Source organism: Embiotoca jacksoni, unplaced genomic scaffold (assembly GCF_022577435.1).
Source record: "Embiotoca jacksoni isolate LCO1_2020_lvr unplaced genomic scaffold, fEmbJac1.0.p SCAF_16, whole genome shotgun sequence".
In the NCBI taxonomy this organism is placed as follows: Eukaryota; Metazoa; Chordata; class Actinopteri; family Embiotocidae; genus Embiotoca; species Embiotoca jacksoni.
In genome coordinates this window covers 1,713,013-1,735,007 of record NW_027185296.1, presented here as the reverse complement: position 1 = coordinate 1,735,007, position 21,995 = coordinate 1,713,013, and the positions used below count along the sequence as shown (strand labels likewise).

At 42.3% G+C, this 21,995-nt stretch overlaps 1 protein-coding gene across 2 annotated transcripts in view; it reads right to left on the bottom strand.

Moving 5' to 3' along the window:
* The window catches only part of yjefn3 (YjeF N-terminal domain containing 3), a 42,112-nt gene extending 21,562 nt beyond the window's left edge, over positions 1-20,550 (bottom strand). The window contains exons 1-2 of one of the 2 annotated variants that reach the window (XM_069150157.1): positions 20,384-20,550; positions 20,202-20,280 (exon numbers count right to left, since the gene is read on the bottom strand). In XM_069150157.1, coding sequence (XP_069006258.1) covers positions 20,202-20,269 — 68 coding nt within the window. In that variant the 5' untranslated portion in view covers positions 20,270-20,280; positions 20,384-20,550. Of the gene's footprint in view, positions 1-20,201 lie in introns of both variants that reach the window. The other variant, XM_069150156.1, reaches the window with a different exon arrangement.
* Positions 20,551-21,995: the final 1,445 nt, after the last annotated feature.

Sequence of the window (21,995 nt, the reverse complement as noted above, 5' to 3'; positions counted from 1 at the left end):
GTTACTACAACCCTAGAATAACTCGTATCACAGACAAACAAAAACACAAGTGAGTAAAAGTCGTCATGAGGTGTCTAAATGCACTCAAACTCACATTTTTAGATTGCTGGAAGCATACAGATACGTATAATGTTTCCTTCTGCATAATTGGATGGGCAAGAGGATCAGGTGCCATCGCAGCGAGTGCTTCATAAACAGCCTCAGCTGGCAGATAGGAGCTGACCCTGCGCCTCCATATGGTCCCATTCTAACTGCCCAGTATGAGCCCCGTCATGCTGCTCAATTCTTATCAAATCAGGATGGCGTGACTCACTGTGTCTCCAGTCTCCTTGGGTAATAACTTAGGGCTGGCTGTATGTGGTGTGTATGTGCGAGAGCCAAACAATCGCATCCATGTGACCGTCTCCAGGAGCATCATTCTTCTAAATCAGCTTAATCAGTTTAGCTGTCTGCCCATGCACCTCATATCCGCTATGACGAGGCAGACATTCTTTCGATAATCCCAATCAGTGGCTCCTACATTTTCCTCTCGTAACTCATTTCAGCAGCCATGCACCTGTAGACACATAGGAGATGAACATGAATCATATTTAGCTAAAGCCACAGGTGTTGGACAGATCTTTTCTGTTATATTTCCACTGTATGAGTGAGTGAGTTCTCCTGAGCTAAACATTTTCCATCCATGAGTCAGGTCTATTTATCCTTTTTTAGGTATCATGTGATCACAAAAGGAGAGGGGCTGTTATCTAGATGGATGAGCACCCACCCACCCACCCACCCACACAGATGCACAACTTGATATTAAGTGCACGAGACGTACATAAGTGTCGGCACACCCACATACCCACAGGTTACATCATCCCATGCCCCCTCCGTGGTGTTCAATCCTCTCTCCTATTCATCCAGAACATCCATGTAGGACCTCTGCCTCTGCTTTAAATCCAAATACCGCAGTCGGAAGCCAGGGGGCATCAGTATCATAGTGATGTCACTTTCCATTTGTTTCTACCCAGACAGGCTTTTTGTCCTCCAGGTTGTGGAGGCAGAGCAGAATGGCTAACACGATTTATCAGGCCGCTTGCCAGCACACGCCAGATTGATGTCCTATCTGTGTTAAGTGACCTGAAGTTTAATAACAACCATGTATCAGTAGCCCTGAGCTTTAGGTAGAACGGCTCTTTGGATGCAGCCTGAATGTGTCTCTCTCTGATGCTGTTTGAACTTGGCTGTGTGCTGTTTGTACATCCAAACATCTCCAGATTAAACTTGAGACCGACTGCGTTCACAGACAGCAATGTAGAGACTCAATAAAAAAATAAACATCAGTTCCATAATGTTTCTGTGTGATGATATTTTAATTCATAACCAATAAAATAAGATGACCAAATTCTTTTCCCCTTATGCACAGCCCGGGTGCCATAGCAACAAGGTTGCAAGAACCATGTGACTGCACATAACAAGTAGTGCTATAAACCCCTTTCAATATAGTTGCATATAAATGCACTTCCTAGTGTCTTTTTCACATCAACAATGTGGGCACATGACCTGACCACCTCTGGATGTGGTTTGGGAGATTCAATTGTCAGTGAGTTTTGGTACATTTACATTTTTGTTCTTGTTCGATCATCTCAGATGAGATTTACCTCACCGAATGATTTTATCTACCTGGTCGGGCCCACAAGTGGAGTTTATGAACGGGAAACACTGTGGCTCATTGACACTGATGAGATTCATTTCTGTGTAAATGGAGCAAAAGTTTTAAGTTTTAACACAAATGTATTATCATGGATGCAGCCTAGGTATTGACATTTGGTACCAAACAACGAGGCATTTTTTGATATCGAAGCAACCCGATCGGTGCCATAAAACCATTTGGTACCCAGCACAACCCATGCAAACATTTTCCAGCTGATGTTACTGCAACCCTAGAATAACTCGTATCACAGACAAACAAAAACACAAGTGAGTAAAAGTCGTCATGAGGTGTCTAAATGCACTCAAACTCACATTTTTAGATTGCTGGATTGCTCAGATGGCTTGCAGTTCAAGGTCTGAACAGGACAAATTTAGCAACTGTTCCCCATTTTAAAGCAGCTATAATCTGGATACTTAATATTAACACTAGATTGAAAGACGACGTGATGTGAAAGGGGTTGCTCTGACAAACCTACACATATCAACTCTAAAAGTTCCCCTCAGCTCTATAGAGAGACAGTGTCTTTCAACTCATTTTGATTTTCTAGTCCACAACTCAGCTGTTTTGATTTACTCCCATTGCTCTCATAGTGTAATTCCTATCTGCAGTTGGCATCTGCTTTCTTTGAAAAAGCTCAAAAAATTCACACTATCTGCTCCATATGGCAGAGAGCACAAACTGAGCAACTAGCGAGTGAATGCAGTGGATGTTTTCCTCGGAAACTGAAAATAAAGGGTAATAGGAAGTAAAGATTTACAAGGTGACCAGAACAATAGCTCCAAACAAATGCTAATGCTGGTCAGTGTCCGAGTTCAACAAAAAACACCAAATGCTAACAAGCGAAACTAATAAACACAGAGCGAGAGCCAATCATCATGAGCACTGGCTGTTACCTTTTAATGCTCAGTAGAAACCATACCTGACCAAACCACTCAAAGCAGTCACAACAATGGTGGGATAATGAATTTTTTTTTTTTTAATACAGTGGATTGCACTAACAACTGATATTGGAAAATAAAAACATCTCTATAATCATGTAGGGCTGAAAAAAAAGTAAAAAATGAGAACGCCTTCAGTAACAGAGAGGTCACATAACAATAAATGATGGCTAGATGGGGAGGCAGCACAGAGAGAACCGAGGAGAAAGTGACACAGCATAATTAGAACAGCCGCCACCGGCGGTACTGAGAAACAACGGAACAAGTCAGACTAATAAAACCCTGTCATGAAGAGGGCAGTCTTCCTGCAGCCGGCTAAATAAATAGTTCTCCCTGTCTACAAGCTGAGAGCACAATACCGCACTGTGACAGTTTGAAATAGTGTTTGATCACTGTCATTATGTAGCTGATGTTGACTGGGAATTGATAGGACCATGAAACCAGCTAAAAAGGAATAATGTGCCGTTTGCTGTATTTCAGGTCAGTCTGTAATCCCATAAGGCTTCTGTCTACAGCTCGTTTTGGCTCCACGTGTCGGGGTTGGTTAGCTGCAGGACATGAAGCAGAGTGGGGGGAAATATCTCAAGATGCCAAATGTGGAGGAGGAAAGGATAATACAAAAAATAAGGTAAGACGAGGAGGAGGGAGAAAACGAATACATGTTTTTGAAGATATATATTTGACAGATATTTTATATTTATTTTATAGAACAGATAGGGAGATTAAAAGAAGAACATACAGTATGTTTGTCAATAACTGTTTATGCGCAGAGGAAATTCAGACCAAAATGTTCCTTATAAAAATATTTATTCTGTCAAAACATTCACATTTAAGGAAGGGAAATGTTCGGTATTTCAATTTAAAAAGAAAATTCTCTGTGGCAAATATCAACTCATTAAATTCTGAAACTCAATGATCAGGCATAAAGTCTTGCCTTCTGAAGAGAAAAACATCCTAGGAATTTAATTTTTATTTTTATCTGAAATAGAAGCACTCACAATTTAACAGTATTGCATATGGTTTTGTTGTTAAATTCCTATCAGATGGTGCAAAAGAGAGAGCTCATGGTGGTCAGTTAACATCTAGAGAGGATGTGTTCTCTCTCGCAGTTTAAGTTTTTCCAAACCTTTTTGTAAAGATACTAAAGGGAAACTCCAATAGGTTTAAATGTCTTGGGGAACACTGTAAAAAAAAATTTTTTTTTAAATAAAAATAAAAAAAAATAGTTGTAAGAATCTTTTTTCTGCTTTAATGCTAATTTTGAAGTTTGAAAATGGAAAAACAAACTAGAGGTGGAGTCCAACAATTATAGAAGTGCAAACTTAAATCAGCGTATTTCTCTTGTAAGCCGTTATGTTGTTCTGCTGTCATGAGAGACTGCTGCTTTGTGTTTTCCTGTCCACAACTTCCCTGCTTTTCTCTGAGTGCAGATGAACAAGAAGTTACCAAGTACCTGATGAACAAAATTGAGCATTTAGCAGCCAGACACATCTTTGCTCAGAAATTGGTGGTGACCAATATAGAGCAATCAAAAGAGTGACCATTGCTGCTGCATTCAGCAGGTGGCCATACTGCATCTGCTGGTTGTGTAAATGAGCAACTGTTTGATAACAACTTAAAAAGTGATAATATCTCTGTGTTGTAGTTACAGCTTGTTTCTGCTAACACAAAGAGGCTAAAAACATAGTTATTGCAGATTAAAGGTAAAAGAAATTGCATGTAAAGAAATTAGAAGTTACCACAAAGAGAAAGTGTCTGCTACACAAGTGTAGCTTAAAAATATATATATATTCGAGGTGGTCGTGTCGTCAGGAACGCTGTCGGAGTTTTACGAAGGTCTGTCAGCAAAAGCACAGTCACTTTTATTCTTACAGATTTAGACTTAGAAAGTCTGTTCGAAATATCTGAAATAAACCACTTGAGAGCAGTGTAGCCCTCAGCTCAACTATTACTCAAACAACAGAATGAGCAGCACACTGTGACTCTGAGGTGTTAAATTGTGACCACGTCGTTGGTTTTTGTTGATTTTTCCCAACAGAGGTGGAGATTTAATGTTCAGGATTACAAGTTCCATATGAGGCGTTTACATCTACTGTGAAAATAAAAAGCTGCAGATGAAGGGAAGATGTTCTGACCTGCAGGGCGTGTCTGTTGCCACTCTTGCATCTCACCCCCTCTGCATGTTATTCCCCTGCCAGTTTCTACCTCAGTGGGGCAGCAGGGCAGGTTCAGCTGTCAAATGAAGGATGCCAACAGAGCCCACCAAGACATCTTAATGTCATTTGTCATTCTGTCAGTTCTGCTAGTCATTGCATTGAAATTAGTGCCCTTCTACTGCCTTTAACAAGTGATGACTGTGGTTAGACTCTTCTCCACATAAACACAAAGCATCTGAAAAAGCAGCCAGTGAGGTAAATGAACGGTTTGGTGTTCAGGTGTGGACGATACTGAGGATTAAAAACTTGGCGGGATATTTTCATTTGTGGGTTTTTGCTTCTTTTTTTCCCCACAGTGTCCCCATTACGGACATTGAAGGCCCTTGCAGGAACGCACAGAGCCTGAGCTCAGCTGGTTCAGATACAACAGATTAATCTCAGAAGACTAAGCTCTGCCAATAAAAGGCAGAAAAAGAAGAGAGAATCCCCGGACAAGGGGACGGCCAGGGAAGGACAAAAAAAAAGAAAATGATGCTTCTGCTGCTGCCGAAAACTCTCCAAGGCTTTCTTTGAATTCCTTTCACATAAACTCTTCCCACTCTTCCTAGCTAACCATCGTGTGTGTGTGTGTGTGTGTGTGTGTGTGTGCGTGCATGCGTGTTCTCCATATGAATGTGAATGTGCGAGCCAATCCCCTATCTTCTGTGTCCTTCTCTTTTCACAGGGCAAACTATGGAGACAGTTTCATGAGGGAAAGGCAGGTGGGTCATTTGAAAGGTAATTACATACAGAGCACACACACAATATAAACACCACTGAGCATATTAATGAGAACGCCTAAAACCCATGCTGCCACTGTCTTTCGGTGTCTCCCACCCATTTGGCCAGAAGCCTTCACACCAAGTGTTGTGTTGTTTCTGGCACAACTGCATGCCCACACAAGTGCATCTGCACGTGTACACACACACACACACACACACAATGTGCAGGGTGTTTATAATTGATGAGCACAGCAGCAGGGGGAACCATGAGAGGGACCAAAAAGCCATCGTATCGAAACTGGCATTCGGCCGACCTTTCACAGCTTCGCCGGCATGTGTGTGTGCATGAATGCATGTGCGTGTTTGGGTGTGTGGGTGGGTGCGTGGGTGGGTAGGTAGGTGTGTGGGTGGGTAGGTGCGTACATGTTTACGATGCTCTGCTGGCAGGTGGTATTGGGAGAAATGTGTGAGAGGCGTAAGGAGACCGAGGCTGATGGTGGAGATGATGAAGAGAGAATTCCTCAGAGATGCTTTGAATAAAAACATCGACAACGATGAGAGAGAGTTGAAAAGAAGGCTGGCGAGCGGGAGAGGAATCCTCCAGTGAGTTGCCTCTAATGAGAGCACAGCAGTCAGGTGTTATGATAAACCTGCACAAAACAGGTGTATTCGCTTGAGAAGATGAGACTCAATCGTGCACACACGAAACTCCTCTGTCAGTCCAGCGCCGTTTTACACGAGCGATGACCCAGCCCCCGTGGCGTGTTGTTGGGTTGTTGACGCACCCTCTTGTAATGCATGTAACAGCCTCACAACTTCAGAAATGGATATTTGACTCCAGCTGCTGCTCAAACGTTCGCCGGGCTGCAGACTCGCCTTCGGCACCGCTCCTCACTGTCAGCCGAGTTTGCCTGTTAAAAAGGTCCGCGTGTGCAGCTGTAACCTCAGGCTACCGGCGGCTTTTGCGCCGACAGGCTTAGCCGTGTAATGCATGCACATGTGGCATTTCCCATACATTAAGGACAGAATGTCACACAAGCTGTGCACCCCGGGGAGCCTGGCAGGGTGTCGTATACGAGACGCGCGTGCGTGCGTGCGTGCGTGCGTGTGTGTGTGTGTGTGTGTGTGTGTGTGTGTGTGTGTGTGTGTGATTGCGTCAATCCTGGGACATACATGTTGTGTGGCATAAACACATGTACAGTCAATCTTCCTCACCTCCTTCAAAGGTGATTAGGAGGTGAAAGAGCAGTAGCAGCGGGAAAAGACGGAGGTACAGATGTGCGAGCTGCGTGCTGCCATGGTGTGAAGCGGAGGAGGAGGCGTCACGCGAAGACCGCTTCTGTCACTGCCGCCTACGCAAACAATTTCATCAGCTTTGTTCTATTCCTCTGATTGGTACCATCATAGCCGTCTGATATCTGTTACACGGTCATTGCTATTACTTTTATTCAGGAGGTTTTCATTCATGCCCCTACAGCCTAAAGAGTTCAGTACATTGTCCATAAAATCTTTATTTACGTGCTGCTACAACTGGTTTAACAGGCAAAGTCGTTATTCTATACCTTAAAGGCTACAGGTTGCATTAATGTAGATGAGCCCGACAAACTAAACCCTTATCTCCCTGGCAGTGGTCACTACTGGTCAAGACAATTATGCACAGTCGAAAGTCAACAACCCAAACGGCAACATTTTTAATATTCACACGCATAACAAATTAAATTATCGTTATTTAATCTCCTCGAGGCTGACTAATCTCATTACCTTGACCTTGAGTGTGCTGTGGAGGGAAACTAAATTGACAGAGGAATTTTATTTAATTGATGCCGTGATATAAAAAACTACTCTTTCTGTCCGTTTAGCCCCACTCACATCCATTTATCTTAACATTTCTCTCAATGTTTCAGAAAGTTAAATCCATCCAGCTGTTAGCAGAAGCTGCTGCCGAGCTGAGGTGCAGGTGGATATTTAAATGTAGACACAAGTTACATATACAGTATATTATACACAACTTAAAGAAATGTCTCTTAACAGATAAATCCTCATCAAAGCACAAAGATATTTCTGCCATCATCCACTCGCTGAACAACAATAAGGACAGAGTGTGGCGACGGATAACAGACCCAGTATCTGGTGTTTACTGCTCTAAGCAGGCCAGTTGAAATGAAACACAAATATGAGTCAACATCAAAGCGTCACACATTTGAAGCAGCTGATGAACCCAGATGGATTAGCGTTGCCGTTTCTGATAAATTTGTACCAAACCCCTAGACAAAACAAACACGAGCAAGAAAACAAATTCAGTTTTCAATATTTAATGGTCAAAAAAATGGAAAAGAACTAAAGAAGTAAAACTTCCGCCAATATGCGTCTCATCTCAATGCACCAGATACAGATTCAGGTGCACAGACTGAATTCATTCATGACAAAGAGTACGTCTGCAGGCTTGCAAATCAGTGCAGCAGTGGGTGGGAATCCCTGCATTAATGTGTTAGTGTGCGTTTATGTATGTGTGTGAGTGTTACGCGTGAACAGCAGCGGGGGGATTAGACGGAGGCTTAAGGAAGTAACAACAACAGAGTCATGTAGTTGTGGCGGCACCATGTCTAAAAGGTAAGGGTCAATCATAACTAGTTTGAACGAAGTGTTAAGAGTGGTCGTGAATGGAGTAAAAATCAGTCAATTGAGAGGAGGGCGACAGTTGCACACTTTCAGACCGTCTCTGCCGGATGACATTCACAGTGTTGCACTCAGTTATTCACAGAAAAAGTGACAGAAATAGTGTAAAGAATAAATAAAAGAGCTGAAGAGAGAACTAGAAACTCCAGCTCTAGTCTCGCCTCCACACAGCTAGCCAGCCGTGGCTTGAAAAAGTGTGAGTGTTGGAGAGACACAAAATTTGTTGGAGACACATCCACCCTCCCACTTCAATGTGTAAAGCAGAGTTTTTAAGATGGGTTCTACGAGGACAGGCGGGACCTCCCAAACTTCTACCCGTGTTTGTAACTGATTTGCTTTCTTAAGATGGTATTCCACTTTCCGTGAGTACACGAAGGTCCACATAAATGTTGTCATCAGAAAGTGTGCGTGTGTGTGTGTGTGTGTGTGTAGGCTATGTGCGGACATTCACATACCTCCAATTTGCTGTGACAAGTCTGGGTCGCCATGACAATACGCAGGTACCAACTCCGCATGCCTTGGAAAACCAAATACAGCGCTGAATTTGAAGATAGGCTGTGTGGAGAGGACCATGGCAGCCGACTTCTCTTCGAAACAATATGAAAGCAATCAAATGTGCAGAACATGGGAATATGTCTATCGCTAGACGCATGTCATCTAAGCGGACTCCAGGAAGCAGGATAAACGGAACTACTGGACGTCTGTGGTGTCTACAGCTGTCTGAGTACGAGTCCTCCAGGTAGTATATTCAGGCCTTTAGCGGATACCAGATTAGGGAATCAAAGCCGCATACAGCCAGTACCGAGCGTGTCTTGAATGCTGTGAAGTACAAGAGCTCTCCCTGCACTTCCTGCTCATACAACTATGGATACAATGGATAACCTTTGTTTTTCTTTTTCAGTCGGGTCCTCACATTTTCCTCCTCCTTTCGTAAAGTCCAGCAATAATGGCATGCTGGCGAAGAAATCCTCTTGAGAAATGATGTCCACTGTTGACAAGTTTAGAGCCACCCACCCTATCTAATAACTAGGCAGAACCTCAGGCTTTATATTTAATAATTAAAGTGAGCTGACAGAAATCCAAAAAGCCATAGAAACCTGTGTCTCTCCCTTTCTGTCTGACTCGTTATCATTACAGCAATTATCATCAGCAGTTATAATGCAAGCTGAGAGCAAGACAATTTAGACACGGATGAATAAGAGCTCATGAAACCCAATATGCAGAAGAAATGATCAAATAAAAAAGACCCACAGCTCCTGTCCAGCTTTCATTGCCTGTGTTTCCCTCTTTTCTTCTCCGTCTCTCCAGGGTTTTGATCTGCCCCTGCTGCGAAAAACATTTAGTTGATTGTGTGTTGATTTCTCTGTCTGGCTCTGGTCTTTGTTACTGCATGCTTCTCTCAGCATCACCATTAACCCGCTGGCTCGTTGGTCACCAGGGAGTCTGCCCTTAGCAACTGTCCATCAAAGCATACGGGAGAAAATAATTCCTCCGCACCTCGACTGATCGCCTCATTATAACTGATCTCAGCCTACATTTAGAGGTGCTGAGAGACAAAGAAATGAATCCAAACTGCATATTAATAATAAAGAAGATTTAAATGCTATTTACCATCTCACAAATACAATTATCTGGTGTGCTTCTTTGTGTATGAATGCTGCTCTGACTGATAAATAGAATTTAAACATAAACTGGCAGTATGTGTTTGTGATGGTTTACTGTTTTCTGTGGATTTGTCATGCGCCCCGTGTAATCAACACACATGCAAAGCTATCATGAAGCTAATTAAATTAGTCCATTATTGTGTTCTGCTGGTTTATTATCTTGACTTTGAAAAGCCAACTTTAAATTTTGATTTGTATAATCCATCAGTGAAAGGGGAGGATGTGGTAAACAACAACAAAGAGCTATATAAAACAAAAAGAAATTTACATAATCAGAATTCAGTGGCAGCGCTCCTCCGATGGGAAACAAAACAGAGCCACAATCAGGACTCGGCAGAGCGAGACAGTGAACCCAATTACATAAAATTGGGAAAGCCTTCCTGGCTGCAAGCGGCGCTGGGCACTCTTGAATGCTCACAAACACGAGGACATATACAGCCACAGACAAAATACCTGAGGACAAATACGAACACAAAATGTTCCTTTCTTAAGCTCCCAAGGACACTAATGCATTTATGGAGAGAAGAGCACATCAGCAACTGAGAATTTTATGTAATGCGACGACTTCCTGATTTCTCTCTCCCAATTTTATTTCATTTTCAATCGCGCTCTCTTGGACCTACTGAAACGAAAGACTATAATTGATCAAGAGGACATGCAAAAATATAGGATAATGTTATGAACAGCTGTTCCACAAATTGACAAATTTAACTTGAGTATTGCATCCCTGCAAAGGTCTATAACAAACAGATCACCTGTGTACATTGCAGTCAGCCAGGCAACGTCTCTCACTGGGGTGTAGCTGGGTCCGGTTTCTATGGCGACCCCCCGCCCCCTCACTATAGATCGTATTATTAGTTCAATGGTCCTCGCCCAATGTTTTCTCTTTCCTCTACAACTAAATTACTTCCTTCCTCTCATCTCCTCCCCCTTTCTTCTTCCATCCTCCTCTCTGCATCTTTTTCTCCGTCTCCTCACATTGATTTTCCAGCGGAGACGACATAAAGCAAGTTGTTACTGGGCATCACTCCCATTCCGTCTCCATGAGAACGCTCCTCTTCCTCGTCACATTCCTCAGAAGCGCGCTGACCTCTGTCAGCGAGTCTTCCACAGGGTTCAGAAGAAAAACAGCAGGGGGAGAAATTAGAAGAGGAGAGTTGAAGGAGATACAGTATCTACCATTTGAGAAAATTGCCTCGTACGATGTGTAATTTACAGGTTTTAAAGAACTGAATTTTAAGAGCCCTCAGACCTTCAAAGCGGATGTTTTTTGTTTTTTTTGTAATCATATCAAGTTGCTGCTGAAATTACACTGAGAAAAGTTGAGACAGTGACTGCCGTTACCTGCAAGACAAGGGTCCGACCGACAGGGATAGTCGAGTTAGCGCTTGGCCCAGATCTGGGTAGATGCTGCATTTTCATGAACTTGTTTGATTGGCTAACATTACCACAGTGTCTTTGCTGTGTTTGGCTACCATTTCATTTTTTTTTGTCCACAAAACACCAACAGCTAACAACCAGCTTTCATTTCAGTGAGTCTTCTGAGTAAGAGCCTCCATTCGAGCCCAGGAGGTTGTGGCCGGTGGAGCTTCCACATCCATTCCCGAGTAGAGCGAGGCTCCTCGGCCAGAACAGGAGGATTGCGACCATGTTTTGAACACAGACAAACTGTCACAGCCTGTGCCCGAGTCAAATTTGAAAATATTTAGCCAGGTTCTTTGTGGAGATAAAGTGAGTTAGTATTGCTTTAACCCATGGCTAGAGTGGAGCCAGAATTTGAGGCAACAAGCAAAATACATTGGGTTTACAAAATGAAGCTTCACCAAGTCAAAACATTTATTTGCCATACAGGCTGAATCTGACCCTTGAAAGTACCCGGCTAGTGCTATTGTTATCAAGCTAACGTATACTGCCAGCTGACTACTACTGGATGTGCAAGATACTGCAATGTTATCTAATAGACCACACAGACTGTGGATTTGACAGTGTTGTTTTATGACTTCAATATCAAAAACTGTGACTGGGATATTATTACAGATGCTGTTTTCTGTCTGGCTGCAGTGGCATTGTTTTGTCTTCATTATCTGACATTTCATTTTCTCGTATTCATATTCCAGCCTGACATATGTAATAATGTGAAATCTGCACAAAATAAAAAATACTGATTGGGGCTAAAAAAAAAAAATCTCTATAACTCTTCATATAAAGCTTGCTCATCATCTATTTACATTGACTCATGGAAATAAGTTGTCACTGAGGAAGCTGGCTTCATGCGTCGTGTTCCACTGACATACACCGCTGCAGAAATTCTGTCGTTACGCTGTAGATTTGACGATGTCTGGACAGATTTGACAGATTGTTCTCGTATGCTGAAGCCACTAAACTGTAAAGGCTCGGGCACGTGCCCACAAGTCAGTCAGGGTTTGAGAACAAAGCGCAGAGACAACTATAATAATCAATCCTTCATACCATTGCGCATCTGAAATCAATAATGCATGACAAAACCAGAGCTCTAGCTGGACAGCAGCATGACAACAAAGATGATTCTCTGCACAATAAATTAGCGAGATGTTTTTTTTTCTTTGTAGCAAAGCTTTACCGACACCCATTTGTTTTTCAATCACGCACACAGCTGATTATTACCTCGGAAATTAGTCTGCAGCTACGATAGGACGTGATGGGGTCTGAATGCTTGGAGAGGTGGGAGAAACAGAGGAGCCAGCTCAAGTGTTCTTGTTGAAACCCGACACTTATTGAAACAAGAGCGAGGCGACAGTGGCAGCATGTACAATACCTTTTTTTTTTTTTTTTAACAACCTCCTCTACCTTCCACCACTTTCACCGACATACATGCACAAAGCGATAAACACTCATAATCCATATCTCTTTTTCTCTCTCTCTCTCTAATGCCTGTCAGGTTTCTAAATGTACCTTGGTAAACAAAATATTCAGCCAGCCCTCACACAATGACAACGCATCCTGTCTGCACACATTACAGGCTGTAGAAATATCACCAAAGCATATAAACACACACACATACGCTCATTTCACACATTAAAAAAAAGCTCACAGACTCTGAAGTTTATCAGGCATCTTCCTGGGTAGTCAACTAAAGCCGTCACATTATAAGGTATGCGGATATATTTGCATACAGTTCAAAATTGATAATGAATCTTCTGGATTATGAAAAAAAAAGAGAGATAAGTACGAATAATATTTTTATAGAAACTCCAGAATCCAAAAGGCTCCTTCAAGGAAAATGTTGTTCTTTTAACCTGGATTTTATTTTTATATGGCTACAATCTCCATCATTCATCATAACATTTCCTTCACTAATTGCTGAGATCTTGGGAACAAACAACATCAAGGGCCGGGAAACATGATCAGGCAGATTGATAACAAAACATGGAACCAAAGCACACAGCTGAACAGGCCGATTGAAAACTTAAGAGAAAAAAGAAGTACCACAAGCCAGCGGAGGCCGAAAATATGCGCCACCTGTAATATCATTAAAATTACTTAAATATCATGAGAAAGTAGCTCATTTAAGCAGCAGAATAGTTTAATTAACAGCAGGTAATTGCGGCACAGTGGGGATCTGTCAAATGAAATAATGGTCTGTGTCTAATAATAGCCTGGCGCTCTCTTTCACCGAGTCAAACGAAGAAGCCTGTCATTAATGGAAGTTTTGAGTACTTTTATAAAAGGCACAGCAGTCTGGAAGTAGAAATGAAATGATCTCCCACATGAAGTACAAAAGACCAGTCACACACTGTGACAAATCCCGAGATGAAAGTAACGGCAAAGCCAAATTCCTACTGTGCAGAGCAAGGACATCAATTTTAAAACTGAAGATTTGCATGCTTCATTTTGGTTTGTGGAATATGAAATATTAAAGATGCAGATTTTGCTTAGTAGCATTAACAGAGCACATGTTGGAGTCAGCAGTACATTCGATATCTGTCAAAGTCAAACACACTAAAACATCATGAAGCATGTGCTCAAATTGTAGCCCCAGACCACATATAGATTTTACAGATATTGAAAAAGATATCTTCCTGCCTTCCAGGAGGACATCATTTGCCTTTTCTTTCAGCAGTCTGTATGTAGGTTTGAGTATTTGCTGAAAGTTTAGCAGTGAGGAGCATCGTCATGAAAAGTCCCCACAGATGCCACCAAAGAGGCTGTAGATCCAAATGAATCTTACACACATGAAGACAGCAACACACACAAAAAGACTCCCACAAACATCCTCAATGTACACCTTTATCCTCAACTACAGTACTTAAATCGGGATCACGAGAGAAGAATAATACATGAAGTCTGTTTCCGTTACAAGACACCTCGAAGGACTGATGCCACACAGCATCCCTCCTCTTTAACAACCGCTTTTTTTTTTTTTTTTTTTTTCATATGTGCGCGGGAGTCCAGTATTTCAGTGACAGATGAGGACAGCAGAGAGAGCACAAGTGGTAGGAAAACAGATCCTTTTTCAAGGACAAGAATCATCGAGCTGCCTCTTATTTAGTCAAGAGTATGAGACTAGCCATTAAAATTTTCTCCAGTACCGACACTCACACACAGCCTCTATCAGCCAACATAAAAATGGTTGGAAGTAAGAAGGTGATTCGAGTTCAGCTTCCACATCAAAGTATCCCGCTGTGTCCCTGCAAGCACTTCGTTCCCCATTACAAGAACACGCACACCAATGCACCCAGCATACTTTAGCATACACCACGCAGTCACAGTATCCAGGTCGCACAGGTGACATCAAAGTGCTTAAATAATTAACTCATTTTGACCCCGTTATATCTTACCAATTTAAAGCACAAATGATTTGCTATTACTTCTGCAGTGAAGGAGTTACGAGTTATGAGTTCCATGTGCTACTGCATGGACAATTTATTGCATTTGGCTTGTCAGAAGCAAAGCCTGAGCGAAGATAAGCAAACCAAACTCACCTATCATTTCAATCTGAAGTACGTGTTTGACCTTTTCACTCGGCTGTCATCTCTCCTCAAAATGACTGCTTAAGCAAGATTTCCTGAGAATCTTTTTTTTTTTTTAATAGGTCTCTGTGCGTTTTATAAAATAAATTGGGGCTCCTTGGAGAGAATACTGCTTTCTCCCCCGTGTCCCCTAATAATCACTGGGACACCTGAAATGATTCACAATGTGTTCATAATGAGGAGGACAGCGTCGTGGCTCAGCCTTCCTCAAATGGCTCTCTTGTGCTCTTCATTAACAAAGGCAGCTGCCTGGAGACTAATTTAAACCCGAGTCGGCAGTGCGTTGTGCTTTGGAGTGGGCAAGCAAATGAAGACAAGAGCAATCAAACCTCGGCTGAAACAAAGCTCAACTTCACTGGAGAAGGGGTGTATTCATCAACATGAAACTATACTTAACATGTCCCTGCATTTGCTTTCATGTTCTTATATTTCTTTTCACTGGAAATGGCTCCACGTCCCATCATAAATTTGCTCTTCTGTCAAATAACTTGTGTAATGGCGGTCTTACTTTTTAGAGAAAAAGTTCTCAACGTTTTAAATGCGTATGAAAGTTGTGTTTAATGAATATCTGCAGGACTACTTAACTTCCCATCAGCTTCAGCTGTAATTTGTGTTTAACGATGATTAGCAATTGTTTAGCCAACATGCTAAACTTTAATGGGGAACATGGAGAACATCGTACTTTCTAAACGGCAACAGACTACTATTGTTAGTGACCTTGTTTTAGCATTTAGTGCAAAGTAATGTTGTGACTAATGATGGAAAAGAGTACCATGTTTACAACTTTGTGCAAAGTGAATGTTTGTATTCTCCCAACTCAGGATGGCAGCTGCTAGTCAACAAACACTAAAACAACACAGATACACCTGAACGTTGGCAGCATTTCTTCAAAGAACAGGCAAACTGTTTGATAAAAGCTCTGTTGGAGTGTAAAAATCAATCAATCAATTCGCCGAATTGGCCTTTTTTGATCGTTTTACTCTGCATTCCTGATTTTTCAGCATTGTGTATTCGTGCAAGTTGCCTATCAGGACGTCGGGTCCATACTTTTCCTACCAACGGAGCTAACTTTCGTGCGGGGGTATGTTTGGTGCAGGTGAAGAGACAGGACTCCACTGCAGCATCTGTAACAAAAAAAAATACAGTCATAGGGCTCATTTTAGACAGGAGGCTTATTATCCCAGAGAAACCTTGGAGTGCCGGATGGGATGTCAAAGCCAGGACAGGGAGAGACTGATAGCGGGTGCAGTTCCATCAATACACATCAGCAGCACTTTTTGGTAACCGCGCTGGTGGGAGTAATGGTCACGGATCCTTCAGAGTTTAAACCCGATGTGAGCACAAACTGTGTACCGTAAGTGGTACCATAAAAAGTAGTGTTGATTTATGCTAAACAATGCAAAATCGGAGTGATATCAGCTGATCATTCTGCATTATTGTCCTGCAACAATAGTGCATTATCTAACGGGCAATACTGGATAGAGAATGTATCTCTAACTACAACACCTGCCCAGTTCTCAACTGTTTCTCCTCACACAACAAAACATGTCTCACAGTTGGCTGTTGTTTCTCCTCATCCTTGTTTGTTGTTGGCCTCTTTGTCACTTAGCAGACTCAGAATCTGAAGACTGTGGCGCATCATTCGCACAACAAATATAACGTTTTGACCTCCAGGTTCAGAACTGGTGTCGGGATCCATATTTGCTATTATTAAACTTGACTAATGGTTTGGCCACTCTCTCTTTTATGGTGTCATGACTAAGTTGTGTCTTTTGGGGTGGCTATAGTAAAACTCTGCAACAAAAACAACTCTAAATGTTACTGTAGTGCAGCTATAGACATACTATCAAAACTCTTGTGTCCGCTTAATTTTCGACACATTCATTCACAGGGGTCACCAACCTCCAAGTTACCCTTCAACCTTAAATCATTTTCTGTAGATGCACTTAGAGCCGTCTGGTTATTTCTTCAGCTCCGTTAGCTCACGTCTTACAGCTATACAATGAAGCAAAGATTTTTTTAAAAATAAATAAATAACAGACTTGCAGTGAATTCTAAAACTCTATTGAAACCAGGCATCAGTGCTCATCCTAATTCAACTCTCTTGAGTCACACTCTTCCACACCCCCCACTTGTTTCCCTTTCACACATTGTGAATGGAAAACCCTTACAGCTAATCTGACTCAAATGAAGGAGGAAAGCAAAGGCCAAACACAGCACTGGTGCCATCGTCCCTGTCCTCCATTCTCCGTCTCTGCATCTCCACCTCTGTGCCCCAATCATTACATTTTGCATGAAAATAAATGCCCGAGCTGTCGCACGAGCAAATGGAGCTGCCAACGTGGGAATTGTTGCCGGGGAGTTGAAGGGAGAGAAGAAAGCTGAAGGAATAACAATAAGCCCAATATTCATCGTTGCCAAGGTAGGAGGGACATGAAGGCAAAGCAGATAACACCTGACAGCGGCTCAGATAGACAGGTAGGCGGACCATGCAACAAATGGAAAGACAGACAAAAAACATCTTAGACCAGTCAAATATTTCTATGTGTGACAGGCTGCAGGCTTCAGATGTGGTGGTAAAGATACAAAACAGCAATCACTGTCAGAGAGGAGAGAGGAGAAAGAAAAAAAAATCAGATAAAAGAGAAAACTGTCCAAATACATTCAACAGAGCAACATAGAAATGAATTAAACAAATCTCGATATGCGTAGGACGATGTTACTATTTGTTGGGTCACCCCTAAAATAAATTGCCCCTGCCTTGGAAAACATTGAGGCATTTTCAGCTCTCTCTGCTCGAAGGACATTTTTTTTGCCTGAATAAATCGAACACGAGCCAAACATTTGCCCTCCGCATGTTACTCATCTGAGCTATCTGAAGCTGCACAGGCAGCAACAAGCGACTGCGCCAGATCCAAAGCCAAGTCATCAACAGCTCAGAACCACTGTGAGTGTTCTCACATGTTTACTCCTGCTTTAGGCATGACAACAACTGAAACACCGGAAAAATACCCGCACTCTTATGTAGAGGTTACTCTTACATGCAAGATCGTGATGACATTTCTGATTATCCCTGGAGTCAATGAAATGTACTTTTCAAGAATTAGTGATGCACATCTTATGTTGCATTTTGTGTGCGTGCGTGTTAGTCTTTTGTTATTCTGTAAAAAACGAAGTATGTGAGATGAGCCATCCTTGGAGTGAAATCGGCAGTCACAACCATTATCACATTAAAACAGCAGGATCGGCACATAATAAAGAATTTGGTGCATTAAGTTAATGGGTTTCTGCTCTGCCTCTGGTAACTACATTACATACAGTTCATAAACAATCAAATCAAAATATTCAACAGCTTCATCTCGAGGTTTTCTCGAGAGCTTACAAATCATAAATCTTGAAGTTCCAGACAGCAGTTATCTCAGTGGATCTATTATTTGCACACAAAATCGTCACTTAGCGTTTGCTTTCACGGATCACTATAACAGCCGTTTGTCAGCGATTAACTTGATTGGAAACAATATCTATTTATGAGACACATCTTAATTCAAAACGGGAATAAATGAGAGGCACACAAGTCCACACACAAAGTATGTTTACATGCGTGTACACAAGCACATATATATATACAGTATATACACGATGACAGCAGCTGCATCACTCAGTTACCCCTGCAGTAGTGTGTGGGGGCTTTAATTGACTACCCACCAGCCCCAGTCGATCTGCAGAGATCCGAGAGGTTGACGACTGGGACAAAGCCTCTTGGGTGATAGTTAATCTGCTGGCCTTAGCTGCTTGGATGTCAACACACAGGGAGAAGAATGCAAATGCAGGCAGTGCACAGAGTGCAATTACATTGGTTATCGAGGAGCGTTAAAAAAATAAGCTCCGAGGATAGATTTAATATGTAGGTACATTCTGCTCTCATTATGTGGCAATAGCATGGAGACAGCGAAATGGATGAGTATCAGGAGTTTCGGGCAGTTAAATCAATGACCCTGGCAGTTAGTGGTATGTCTGAGTCACAGCGGAGGTGCAAAATGAAGACGTCATTAGGTACTGTATGCGCTTACCTGTTGTAAAATCAGTAAAGGGCTCACAAAGTGATACACATTCATAAATGATCGACAGAAGTGGAAGAAGTCATCTGTCCACGTTTTGTTTAGCTCATCATCATGCGTTGAAGGAAGAAAGAGCTCAGTGATGCCTCCTCCCGATTGACAACACACCCAGTTCACAGTAGATCAGCCGAAGAGACAAAAACAGCGAGGCAAGAAAGCATCCAGGCATTCACATACTAATCCTGCCAACACACCGGAGAATTTAACACCATTCACTTTCAAGGGTTTGATATGCAACATTATCTGTGACTGTGTGTGTTAGTGTGTCTCTAATTAGTAAAACAAAAACCCAAATGGGCTGTAAATTGTTTCGAGCCCAAGTTTGATCACAATCACTAAAAGCTTTTTACTTCGAGTGCATCCCAGCAGGACTATAGATCATCATTCTGCAAAGTGGATCCAGATAGATTAATCAATACATGCATGTGCAGTTTGTGTGTGTGCATATGTCTGTGTGAGTTAAAAAAAAAAAAAAAAAAAAAAAAAAAAAACTGCTCACTTGTATTTCAATATGTCTGCGAATGAAAGCACAAACACTGCAACCACATTATAATAGGTACTCATTTTGTAATGCCAGTGCTCCGGTCAATCAGAGAGTAAAAGTGGTGCCTCAGAGCAGCAAGGAGAACCGCCACAAAACACTAACCTTCAGATTGATTGCCAATCATATGCACAAAGACACTGAATCATATGACGCTGGTCTTGCTTGGCAATAGGTTCCTTAATTCAACATGGGTCTCCTAATTCAATCACAGGTGATATTTGTCGTCAATTAGAGGCTTCAGTGGAGGGGATGTGAGCAATGAAGAAAATTCAAGACAGGCAAAGCAGCAGAGAAGTTTCCTGGGGTGGACCGAGGTGTTTCTGGGATCACAATCACCACATTCATCATCATCATCATCATCATCACTGGTGTCGACGACTTGAATAACTGACTTCCGTCATAATTCCCACAGATCAATCATATTTTTAAAAGCTTGTTCTGAACAGATAGTAACATGGACGGATCGAGAAGATCTGGATGCCCCTCTCCATTTCTGCCCGCTACTATCTCTCTGTCTCACACTGTGCTTTGATTTTTATGTGAATTGGTGACTGCACAGAACAGGAAAAAGAAGAGTTCGCAACAGAGGGAAAGCAGCAAAAGAGCAACAGATTAAAATAGGTTAGAATAGGTGCCTACCTGAGGTAACGCAGTGGTTCTATGTTTTCAGCCTCTGCCTCAGCTGAGCTGTGGTTCATCTTGTCCATTTGTTTTCAACCTGTACGAGTCGGAAAACAAGAGAAAGGATGAGCTGCGCCTCTCCAAAGACAACACTTCTGTTCCTCTTTCGCTGACTCCGATTCAATAAACACACTGTCTACCTCTTTGCCCGGGAATAGACTGAGAATCTAAATGGGCTTCCTGTATCTCTCTCTCTCTCGCTCTCTCTACGTCTCTTGATTGGCTCAGACGCAGGAGAAGGTAATTACTGACTGCTACACTCTCTCTCACGCACACGCACACACACACTCTCTGAAATCGCCTCTGTATCTCGTGCCTCTCCTCTCTTGTCTCTTTCCCACTGTGGCCCCGGCTCGTGAGAATCAGCTGGCTCTGAGCATCAGCTGCGCTTGCCGGCAAATCCAGCCAATTAAGAATCAGGAGGCACGGTGCTCACCGGCTGATTGGCTGCGGCTGCCACGATCAGAGCTGTTCAGTCATCTGGGGTGCGACACCCTCCGTCCCCTCCTCCAAATACACGCACGCACGCACGCACACGCACACACACACACACACACCTCTTCATGCATATTCCTCGAAGCAAAAAAGGATCCCTTGATGTAGAATCTAGAGCAAAGCACCAGTGAGGAAACACACTTGAGTGATCGGTGAATCGCAAACGCTAACACCGTTCACGTGATGGTGGGAGATAAATGAAGTCCATTACCTAAACTGGGATAGGTAATGGACACTATAAAAACCTGAGTGGCGACAGAGCAGCAATTTTCAGTTCCCACACAAACGATAGGTGAGCAGAGCTACAACAGCTCCGGGAGGGACTTTGATGCATGCAAGGCTCATCATATGGTTTTGGGGGCAGCTGAGGAAACGTGATGAAAAAAACAACACTCATTAAAATCATTCAAATGTAAATATATGGACAGCACACACACACACACACACACACACACACACACAGAGAGAGAGAGAGAGAGAGACGCCAGAGGATATGTATAGATGTGTCACAAGGAGCGCTTGCAGCTGCCAAGGAATGAGGCTCATACTGTAAGTGGGTCGTATGATAAACAATAGCCCTATATGTCTGCCCCCTCCAGTTTGCACTCATTCTATGAACACTGCTCACAGCTCAGCTAACAGAGAGAAGTCTGTGGTCTTCTAATAAACAGTAAGGTGAAAACAAATAAACAACAGCAAGCATTATTTAGCTTTGAAGCGTTTGTTTTTCTGCGTAATTACGCAAAATGTGCCTATTAGAAAGATTACATTCCTGGAAGGAGAACAGATGGCAAACTTGTAGATACCAGGAAAGTTGGCATACTCTGCCACCTAGGGGTTATGAATTATAATTGCACCACTTGCAGGTTAAAGGAACGGGAAGAGAAAAGGGCACAAGAGAATTAGGGGACCTTTGATTTTTGGTATCAAAACAAAACATTTTTGTTTGGCTAATGTGTGGTGATTTTAAAAGATGACTCCAAACATATATTGAAAGCATTGGTCTGTGTTGTTGTTTCTCCTGTCCGTACTGGCCGTTGAGCAATCCCTTAAAAAAAAAAAAAAGAACAGAGCTTTAGGTGTAAGAGTGGGGGACAAAATCCACAGTTCTCGTTCACATATATCACAAAAGGCTTTCAAGGATTCAGCTGATGGTTTATGGTCACAATGTACATAAAGGGAATGCAAGAATGGCTTTAAGGTAGGCTTGAAAAAAAACACTATCTTTTTTTTTATTTGTGCAGAATAACAGCTAAG